Consider the following 11,530-nt stretch of genomic DNA (forward strand, 5'->3'; position numbering starts at 1 on the left):
AGCATGGCTGTAGACTCTTATCTAATCCAATGTCTAACATCCTAATCATCAACCAAAGTGTGTCTCACAAAGAACACAAAAGCCTTTTTAATGCACTTTCCTTTGGGCTCAGCTACCCGATAAAGATTCTGATCTACTCTGACTTGTCCTCCTGTACAGAGAACAATGAGCCACAGGCTGAGGTGCAGGATACACTGTGCTATAATCACTGCACCTTTATTCAAACCTGATTATCTCTACAGGAATTGAATGTGTGGAGAGAGTATGGCAAAACCCCAGTGGATAGATAATCATGTTAAGTGTCAGTGGCTGTGATGGAAAGATTTTGTGTTCCAGGTGCTAAAATTGCATTATAAAGACAAGGAGAGAGGGTATCCCTCACAGTTGTATCATTTTCCTGCACAAATCACAATATTTACAACATGATTTATTAATGAAAAGTTTTGCTAATTGCATTTAAATAAATATATTGCAGTTATTCTCAAGAAAACCTTCAGATAGAGCCAGCATTTCTGATTTGAAATTATACATCGGTTTGTATGCATGTATGGTACGCATATTTTTCTAAACAGTCCTGTTCTATTTAGGCTTGAGAGCAGCCTGTTGGAGGTGCTTCAGATGGATTTTGAAGTGGAGGAGCTGAGCAGCCCTCTCGACAGTCAACTCATCATATGGAAGCTGGAACTGCCATCTGACTCCAAAAACGTGGCCAAGACTGAAGGAGCCATGAGGATCTACACCACTCAAAGAGACTTCGTCGGCCTGGCTCCTCTTGTAATGGTGAGTTAGCCGTCACAACTAATCATTATAAAAACCCGCATTGACATTACTGACAGCAGTGTTTCCGATAATTGCAACACTCGGCCTGCATCCGTTTGAGCGTTGGTGCATGAATTTATCATAAAACGCACTTTGCTCGGATCCATTCTTGTCTGGTTCGCGTACACAGAAGACTGGATATGTTTGGGGTTGTTTAGTAGGCTAAATAGGTTCTATTTTGAGCAGAGTGTGACCTTGTGTTGTTGACTGTCAGCTAGTTGATGTCTCTCTTCTGTGCTGTTCTGCTCTGTTCTGGCATGCAATATATGGTCATCCATTCCTCCAAACAGCTGCTTCATGTGCTTCTATTTTGGTGCTACCGGCCTCCTTATCATGCTACCTCTATAATTAATCCATGATATAATCTGCACTACTAAATACGGAACATTACACAAGAGTTTATAACACTTTGAATTGCAATATTGAATCTGATGCATGTGTCACCGCTGGGTCAATGGCTTCTTAGTGTTTTAGTGTCTGCAGGAAAGTCATGTAACAATGACAAACACTTACATGATCCAGCTGGACTGATTTTGTCTGCTTCCTAGTATTTGTGTAACAACTTATAATGAACCAAACATGTAATTTATACAATTAAAAGTTCAGAAGTATTATACTTGAGGTTGTTCTTCTGGGCATAAGGTTAATTTTATTCCACAGTACGCTCTCACAGGGCTGCACTTCCATCATTATGGTGCCAGAGTGCTTGAAGTTATGGGGATATGCCACAGTGTTCTGATTTGTGATTTTGACATGGTTCATCTCTCTTGTGGATTAGAAGGCGACCTCAGGCAAAGGGCCAAACATGAGGAGATTTGATGGCTGGCTAGAGGGGACATTAACACTGACTGATCACTCTCAGACTTGCTCTATGAACTCCTGCAAGTGGTGTAGCTCAATACTTCGGTATAATTGCAGACGTCTCACTGACACAGGCTGCAGATCTGTATTTTTAACTCTACTGTAATGACAATTAAAATAAGTGAAGAAGTGCAATTGAGTTATTTTGGGTTCATTGAAACCACTTTTTCAGAGTTGAGGGACTCTTATCCATCTGCTTCTTTTTAGTGCTTTGAGTGGCCAAGTGTCACTGTACATTTCAATCAAGTGATCATGCACAGAACCTGAGTGTGCAGCACTCCACTGTTCTCATACTGATTCAGACCCACGGTATTCGATTACTTCAGGTTCATTTGAATCAGTGCGTGTAGACACTTATCCATCTGCTTCATGCTCATGCTTTGATTGTCCATGCATGCAAACGGACGCATGTCTGCAAAAAAAAAAAAACAACACACACAGAGTTTAAAAAAACAAAAACCTTACATTTAGCCTTGTAACCAGAAAAACAATATAGTGAATGGTATATTTCCTGCATTTTTATTGAATATACTGTGTAGCAAAACCCTGTTCTAACAGACAATCATGTTTTAATAGAAACCAACTGCTTGAAAGTTTCAGGCCCTAACTGTCTGGAGCTACTGGGTCTCTGTGTCCCTCTCAAGAACACTTTGACATGGGACACACAGACCCATAGACTGAACAACAATCCCCTGTGATGGTAGATGACTCATCTGCTCTATCTGCCATAGCTGTTCTATTTAATAGTACCCTGAGCAATAAAGAAAATTAACATCAACTTGAAAATATCTATTTCTATGTATCAATGTACTTTCTTATACAGGGGAAGTTGGCAAATCCCTAATGACTCTGGCTGATTCCCTCTGACTTTACTACAGGATACAGAGATCCTGAACACAGCTGTTCTGACCGGGAAGAAGGTGGTGATGCCTGTGAGGACGGTAGCTGTGGAAGAAGATGGATTGGTTACCGATGTGTCTGACTACACAGACTGTAGCTCGACTGATGATGATGTTCTCAAGGTAAGCCCTGCTCCTTGTTATACACACATATACAAAATGTTGATGGAAGAAACAACCTTCTGATTCATCCGTTTTCATTTATTTGGTTTCATGCATTCCAAACTCGCTGACTTGCCTTTAAACATTCACCTTTTAAGCTTTTCATAACAGGGAAAATTAAAAGTTTAAAGGTGTAAGTACTCTGATTTATTTTCAAATATTTAATTTCCGCTTTCATTCAACCTTGATCAATTTAGTGGTGTGCAGAAAACAAAATTTGGCTATGCACCAATAAATTGAAGAATGTTGGATGTTTTTGGTTGTGTCAGGATGATGTTTATTTCTATTTAACCTTTATTTAACCAGGAAATAAATTCATTTAGATTAAAAATCTCTTTTTCCAAGAGTGTCCTGGCCAAGACAGGCAGCAATACATTAACAGAGTTTCACATGGACAACGAGAAGCCAATCTTTCAAATACAAAATACGTTAGACGTTAAAAGACACAAATAACAAATCCAAACAGCAAATGTTTGTCAAAAATCATCCACAAATACTTCAGGAAGAACATCTACAGTCAGATGTATCCGCCTCCAGGTCAATCAACTTCCTCTTAAAAGCATCCAACGAGATAAGTTCATTTCATTTCATTTCAGCTCTTTTTGTAATTCGTTCCAAGTAAAAGGAGCAACAAACTTTAAGGCCTTTTTCCCCAGTTCAGTTCTTACTTTTGGAGCAGACAGCAAGAAAAAGTCCTGAGATCAAAGATTATAAATCCCTGTACTCTTCTGACTGATGAAAGACAGAAGGTACGAAGGAAGCAGACCTAAAATAGACTAGGTAATAGTCTATGTAGAGTCAAAGAAGTCCATCCAACACATTCATACAACAAACAGTGATGAGTGAGGGATTTAAAATTAGTGATACACAATGTCCAGAGCATGTTAGCTTTAGACGTGCATGTATAAAACATCACCATAATCCAGTAATACAGACATAAAAGTGGCAGCAACCAGCCTCTTCTTAGACTTAAAAGAAAGGCAGGATTTGATTCTAAAGTAGAATCCCAGTTTCAGCTTTAACCTTTTTACCAGCTGCTGAATGTGAGGAGTAAAAGAAAGGGACTCATCAATTAAGATGCCAAGATATCTGTAGCTCGAAACAGACTCTATTTGTGTACCTTGAGAGGTGGAAATCGAAAGAAGGTGTGATGGTTTCGTTTTTGCCTTAGAGAAAATCATGACTTTGGTTTTGTCTGTGTTTAAAACAAGTTTTAAATCATAAATTTTTTGTTGAACAGTGTTAAAAGCAAGTTGTAACTGTGAGAGAGCTTGGTCTGGAGTGGATGCTGAGCAGTACATCACAGTGTCATCCGCGTAAAAGTGAAAATTAACATTGAAAACATTTGAATCAATGTTATTTATATAAAGAATGAATAGCAGCGGCCCTAGGACTGACCCCTGAGGCACACCTTCTGTTAGAGTGAGTGAGCTAGAACACACTGAGTTCTGCTTGTGAGGTAATTTGTGAACCAGTTTACTGTGTGATCGAACAGTCCTGCTTTAATCAGTCTGTGTTTGAGTACTGTATGGTCCACAGTATCACTGTGGTATACACTAGTATGTGGCACTCTGGCATGGCTTTAAAAAAAAACTCCACAGCCAGCGTTGGAAAGCTACTTTGAAAATGAAGCGTTGCATGCAAAAAGATATTTTACATTATATGCGGGTTCAACTACAGCAAACCAACCAGAGGGGTTTTGTTTGATTTAAGCAAAAAATATGATGACACATAAATTAGGTAATTGCAAAGAGTCCCTCCCTCGAAAGGTAAACAAATTAACAAAAACAAAAAAACTAATACAAGAATTGAATCCATTTAAAGGTACAACATGTAGAATTGTAATAAAGTGTTTACATTAAAATATCTCAATTAATTAAAAATGGGCTAAACTTGTTATATTTATATTTTTGTTGAGTTCTGACATTAGCTCAGATATTTCCAACAGTTATAAAGCCAGAGAATCCCCAGATTTTATAGTTGTAAGGGGACATGTCGACACCATGACAGAGTCGCCATGACAGACATGACATGTTATCTTTACCGTGGAAACACCGGATGTTACGTCAAAGACCGCTACATAAGGAAGCTGGAATTCCAACTGAAAGTTGCCGTACTGTTGCTGTATGTGCTGCTGAGATAAAAACATCATGTAAATTATACTTGGATTTCGTTAGCTTGTCTGTAAACATATACTCTTGTGCTTTGCCCGTTCGTCTTTACTGCGGTCAAAGAGTTCGTTTTAATCCGGGTTGGGGAGGCGGGAGTAGCAGAGAGAACTCCCATGATTCCCCACCGGCCTCAAAGTCATTTTTTGTGATTGTATGGATGAATCTTCATACTGTGCCTTTAACAAGTAGGATTATTAGTTGGCCACAAACATAAAGCATAGAACAACTTCTTTGATTATTTGTTGATAAAAAAAGGTTAACTAATCAAAAAAAGTAATTTTTATGCAAAAATTTAAATCTAACGCACTCAAGTTTATTTCAAACTTCAGGTTCAAAACATTAAGAAACCCCAAACAGAAAGAATAACATATTTACATGCACCTATATAGATTTGTTCATGATGTCATTGTCTTAATTTGTTTGTTTGTTTTTTTATTGAAAAATCGGCTAAAAAGTCCCTTCTGGAACCATTACAAGGAAAAGCTGCAGGAACTGTTCTATTTGTGTCACAAAGAAATCTTCATTTGTAGTGTCACTTGTTGCTTGCAAGCAACTGAACTTCTTTGTGTAATTGTGTAGATTAGCACTCGTCAACACTGTCCACAGCGGCAGGTGGTTTCATGTGTAATGATCTCGACAAATATAGACCATTAAGTAAAGTCACCTCTCCTCTCTGTGTCATCAAAAAAATATATATATTAGACAACATCGCCAAACAGCCACATCAACAGTGAATGGCCAGTGAGCATAAACACTCGGCAGTAACATCCTAACAGTCTGACATTGTGCTCCCATCCTAAGACTTGTCCTTTTTATCCTGCCAACCTGAGCATGGCTGACTGCTAAAAGCCGGCTTTGTTTTCTAATGAAATTGTTAGTCAACCCTCTAACCTTTGAGGTCAGAGGCTGTGAATGTATTTACTCAAGGTTAAAGTGGAACTGTAAGCAAAGGATTAAGATATTTCTGTGATTTCAGCCCTACAATATTAATTTTTTGCTGGTAAAATATGTCCCAAAGCAGGTTTACAAAACAACACATCTCAGAATATTAGTGAATATGATTCCTGCTCAAAACGATGCACCAGGGAGGAAAGTATGCAGTGCACATGTATTAAATGCAGATGGGTGTTGGTTGTAAGAAAAGCAGGATTACACGAGGATATCAAGAGGCTTGATGCGGCCTAAATCATTCTTTTCAACCTTGTAATGTAGCTGTCTTTGCTGTTGTTCTGAGCTTACTGTAGCTCTCCGTGTATTTGCTGACCGGAGAGCAGCTTCACTCGCATATATTCCATTTAATCTTCTTAGTCCAACAGACAGCTTGACTCAGATATCTTTTCTCTTCTGGTGTGCCTGAAAAGTATCAAATCTGCAAGTGATATATGTGGAAAGAAGGATTTATCTGGAATGGATAGCTCATGTGACAAAACAAAAGCAAAAGCAAAAAGTAATCTGCTGTGATGAAAAGGTTTTTCAAATGTGAATCAATGACGAAGAGACAAACTGTGCACTTGCTCTCTCTCCGTCAGGTCTGATTGACATTGGACATTTAAAGCAGGGCCATATTGTTCACTGATGTGGCTTTGTTGATTAATAAGTTCAATTTGTGGCTCTGAATAGAAAGTTAAATGATTTACATTAAGCCTGAACTCAGAGTAACACTTGAACTATATTTGCCCCTTTGCAATAGATTGATTAATTCAGTAAACTGATTAAAACTTATTTAACTTGTATTATTTGCAGAAGGAAACTACAGTCAGAATTTTGTGAGTGAAGCATGCTTTTTTGCATTTTTTATTTATTTTTCTCTGTGATGAAAGTCAAATCCCATTTTAAACCCCTATCTGTTTTGACACCAAAAACACAGAGGGATATTCTTGGCTACAGCGTGAGATTGTGACTAGGAAGAGTGGGCCGATGACACATTAAAATGGCATTCCCTTTTAACTGAGGCTTCAGTATATTATTTAAACATGGCTGATGGAAGTTCAGCGGTTTTCTTGGAAGTGTCTTGGATAACAGATTAGTGGCTGACTGCCTTCACACTGAACTGAGAACACGAAATACTCTAGAAGACTTAAAATAAAAATAATTAAGTGCTAGTCTATTGTTCAATGCATGGATTAGGATTTTTCCATAACAACTGTTTAATGGCTCTAGTGACACACATTGAAAATCTGGATCCACGGTAAATCAAGCATATGGTTATTCGCTGAGATAAGGTCAGGGCATCTCAGTGAGCAGCGAGGGTGACACATAATGATGTGGTCATTCTAAAGTTTAAGCTCAAGTCATGGGTGCAGGTTGACTGACGCTCGGATGCAACGATGGCACAAGATCCTCTCAAAAATAGCGTCCCTGTGACAGCTCATCTTCTAGCTAACTGCTTGGTTCACACGAATGAGAGCAGGATTGTATTTGCTATTCGTACTCCTCCTAAGGCTATCTGTCAAAGTCAACGTTTTTTTCCCCCTCCACTCCCCCGCGCACTTCAGGGGCTGGTGACTGAATTTCAATGCTGCGTTAATTATCCAATTTGTTTAAAGCAGTGGCTGTCGAGAGGACCAAGGAAAACCTCCTGAGTCATGTCTGAAAACGTCCATGAGATTTTTTTGAGCAGTTGCCCAAACTTACCAAGGTCACCTTTAAGATTACGCTGTAATGAATGCACTACGCTGTGAAGGACTGATGTTCAGCACTGCACCACATGATATGTTGATTTACATAAAATTGCAATGCTGCCTGTTCCTTAAGCTTTGGACTGGTGATCATCACAGTAGTTTATTACAGCACGTTGACATTACTATGGTAACACATGCAGCGCAAAACTGCCGCAAGGCCATTTGTTGTTGTGAGAATGGTCTATTTGTTAATATAGTGACTTTTACGAGGATGTTTGATTATTTTTTGTCATTGGTTAGATGACTAACATCTCCCTCACTGATGACAGTCTCACTGAGTTTGATATAGATTGTTTACGCAAGCGTACCTGGATAAAGTTGTTGGATTTTATCGAGTGAATTAAAAAGATATTGATTCTGTGATGGATTATTCACTTTTTATTAATTTTCCTACCCAGGTTTCAGACAGGTGCGACTATGTCTTTGTGAACGGCAAAGAGACCAAGGGCAAGGTGAAGATGATGGTGAACTTTACCTACAGCTACCTGAGTGCTCAGCTTGAACTGAACGTCTGGATGCCCCGACTCCCCCTCCAGATTGAGGTGTCAGACACAGAGCTGAGCCAGATCAAAAGCTGGAGGGTCCCGATACTTACCTCCAAAAGGTGGGACACAAAAACAACTGTTTGTTTTTCATAAAACCTGCTCTTATTTGGTGTCTAAATGGATTTCTAGATGTGTTCTTTACCCCATATAAAACCAAATAATACCCCTCCAAGGTTTTAGGTTTGATTCCATTACATAATGTACTGTAATATAACACTGAATCCAATCAAGCAAAGAGATGGGGTTGAGTGATTGGAATATAGCAGGTCAGAACATTTACCGTGTGACAGGTGTGACCTGCATGTGTTTTTTTTTTGTTTTGCTAAGAGCTGGCTGGAACAGTGAAGAAGACGATCGGAAGGGGAAGGGCTGCATGCTGCAGTTTCAACATGCCCTGGTGCGGGTGCTAACACACTTCATAGCAGAGCAGGGAGACCCTCGGGATCCAAAGGCCTTTTTCCTGGGCTCAGATTGGCAGGTAGATGTGACAAGACTGGTTCGATACTTCATGAAGGTGGAGGACACTCGAGTGGCAAGAATACAGGCAGGAAGGGTGCTGTCCGGGCGAGATCCTGGGACCACCAGCCTCCAGGTAATAAAGTGAACAACTGCACTTGTTGTTCTGTGGCCTGATTGTCTTTGTTGTCCATTAGCATTATTTCAGGCGTTGGTTGTATGCAGGAAAACAGTCCTTGTAGAAAGCAAAAGTGACGGAACTCTTAAGCTGATTTCAATTAACAGAAATCTTCATAAAAGAGCAGCTAATAGTCCAGTCATAGATAACATCTGTTCACTTCAACTCAGATCCCTTAGTTGCTTGTCAGCCTGCAAACAATGACTATTCAAAATGCAGTCCTTGACTAGAAATATCTTAAATGCTTATCTGAATCTCCAATAATTGGCTATTGCGCCCAAGACATCGGAGGTTTTACTTGGAAAGGTTTTAATCAAACATTCTAACTGAATTGTCCATGGCAAGGAGAATTGACTTAATTGACTGAATCTGATATTGTTCTGTGACAGGTGTTTTCTCCACTCTCTGACACAATCTTGGCTAAGAAAACTATCAAAGTCTTGGATGACAAAGTGACCATTACAGAGTTGGGGGTCCAGCTGGTATCAGGTCTCTCCATGACCTTACAGCTTAGTCCTGGAAGCAACAGGGCCATCATGGCTACAACAACCACACAGGAGGTTTTACGGAGTCCAAAACAGGTAACAGTCTATATCCATTTCAATAGGCACTAAATGCTGATTAAAAGCACCCTTAACAATTTCTCCTGTTTACTGTTCTTTCAGGAAGCTTTGGTCAGTGCCTGGGTGCAGTTCAGCGATGGCAATCAGACACCTCTTGACATTTATGATCCGGCTTTCTACCGAATGACAGTGACATCTCTAGATCAAGGGGTGGTATCGGTGCAGGGGACACCTCCGACTGTGGTGGCAGTAGGCGAAGGAGAGGGAGTCCTGGTCAGAGTAGAGATATCCATCTGTGAGGTCTGCCAGAAGTCCAAACGCAAAAGCACTGTAGCTATGGGAAGTGGGAGTCTCAAGGTCAAGTTTCGGGTGAGCAGCAGGCGTTCAGAAGGCAACACCAGCATGGACAGCAGCACTGTTGGCAGCAAGGATAACGGCAGTGACTATGGGAATGATGGCGGAGATGTGGACAGGGAAAGAAAGCAGAGGAAGCCGTCCCAGGATCCTCCAGCAGGAAACTCAAACTCAGAAAGGGAGGAGGGTGCCATGCAGAAGATCACAACCACGATCAAATCAACAGAACGAACCTTCATTAGCAGCGGCAGCCTTGGAGGGGTGGGTAAGATCAGCAACACAGGAAATGCTGGAAGTCCCACCAGTCTTGTAAATACTAGCATGATGAGCAGCCCCAGTGACGGCAGCAAAACATACGGTTCAGACAACATGATAGCCGAGGATATGAGCAGTGTAAGCTTTACTAGCACAGTGAAGGCTCCTGGGAACCTGGTGAACTCTTACAACTTCCCCCCAAAGGTTGAAGTGCCTGGGCAGAAGACAACAGAGGTAGAAATTGGTGGGGAAGAATTGCTGGCCAACAGGCCGCTCACAGACTTGGAGATTGGCATGTACGCTCTGTTGGGCGTCTTTTGCCTGGCCATCCTTGTTTTTCTGGTTAATTGTATTTCGTATGTTATAAAGTTCAGGCACAAGAAGCCTCCCTCTCATGGCCAGGAGCCCACTGGGCACAGGCATGACTGGGTGTGGCTCGGCACGGACGCTGAGCTGGTGATGAGCGTGCCGGGCAGTCCCGTCCAGCAGGACTCCCACACTACAACCACTGTCATAGACATTGGGACTGACAAGACTGCCTCTTTGTCTAGAAGGCCCAGTTGCCTGGCCTCTGTGACAGACTCTCCAATCAGCTGCGTGGGCTCCATCAGGAACAAACCTATGCACAGCGAGTCCATCCACTCGCCCACCAGCAAAAGAAAGAGAGTCCAGTTCACCACCTTCTCCACGTTGGAGCGCCAGCATTCGCCCAGGGAGAACGGCCACGGCATCCACTGGGTTGGGAAAGAGGACAGTTGTGAGGAAGAACCCCAAGTACCCATTGCACAGCCTGGGGACCAGTTATAATACCGGACCTGATCAGACCTCACATGTACAGTAGATGTGGCTTTGATCACCTCAATGCCTTTGTGACTCCAATAACTGTCTAGAATAAGTGATTTTGGACTTGCCGTCCCCTACATTTCATTACCTTTCAAGGCCTTTTACATGTACATGTTCTGTATATTACTGTGAATATCAGAGTGTGGATGTGTATGGTAATGTTTTAGCTGGCTGACCAGATGGACTCTTATTTACACCATTTTTTAAGCCACCAAATGTTACTGCTGCATGTGGATATTTATGTCTCTACATTTTTGCACTCACATCCTGGTGTAAACAATATAAAGTATCAAAGAACAAATATATTGATTACCCATTATCAGAAGGAACTCTGCGTCATAGATGAGTTTCACCAAAACTGTGGCTTTGATTAAACATAATTCTAAGTCAAATGGTTGTTTTCTATTATGCAATACCCAAAACCTGTTTCTTTGTAAACTTAAGTTGAACAAATTTTCACTATTTCTTTTCATTAAAACACTTTGATCTCAAGTATTGCATTCCAGTTTAACTTCTGTATTTTCAGCTTGTTTTTTTTTTTTTTTTAAAGATGAACATAATCTCTACTATCTTTATGCAAGTCATTTAATGTTTGTTTGCATTTTGTGTAATGCTTAATATAACAGCTGCATCCCAAATGATTCACAGTGCAAAATCTTAAGAGGCATTCATTTTTTTCAAACCAGCCCATGCTCCCACTGTGTTGCAAAACCAACCTTTGTAACAGCAAATTACTAGAACCT

General features: G+C 40.6%; 1 protein-coding gene across 1 annotated transcript in view; it reads left to right on the forward strand.

Moving 5' to 3' along the window:
• Positions 1-11,432, forward strand: part of LOC109983319 (transmembrane protein 132D) — a 31,171-nt gene extending 19,739 nt beyond the window's left edge. The window contains exons 4-9 of the mRNA XM_020632959.3: positions 588-780; positions 2,559-2,702; positions 7,992-8,197; positions 8,466-8,730; positions 9,162-9,353; positions 9,438-11,432. Coding sequence (XP_020488615.3) covers positions 588-780; positions 2,559-2,702; positions 7,992-8,197; positions 8,466-8,730; positions 9,162-9,353; positions 9,438-10,751 — 2,314 coding nt within the window. The 3' untranslated portion in view covers positions 10,752-11,432. The remainder of the gene's footprint in view (positions 1-587; positions 781-2,558; positions 2,703-7,991; positions 8,198-8,465; positions 8,731-9,161; positions 9,354-9,437) is intronic.
• Positions 11,433-11,530: the final 98 nt, after the last annotated feature.

Source organism: Labrus bergylta, chromosome 2 (genome assembly GCF_963930695.1).
Source record: "Labrus bergylta chromosome 2, fLabBer1.1, whole genome shotgun sequence".
NCBI classification, from domain to species: domain Eukaryota; kingdom Metazoa; phylum Chordata; class Actinopteri; order Labriformes; family Labridae; genus Labrus; species Labrus bergylta.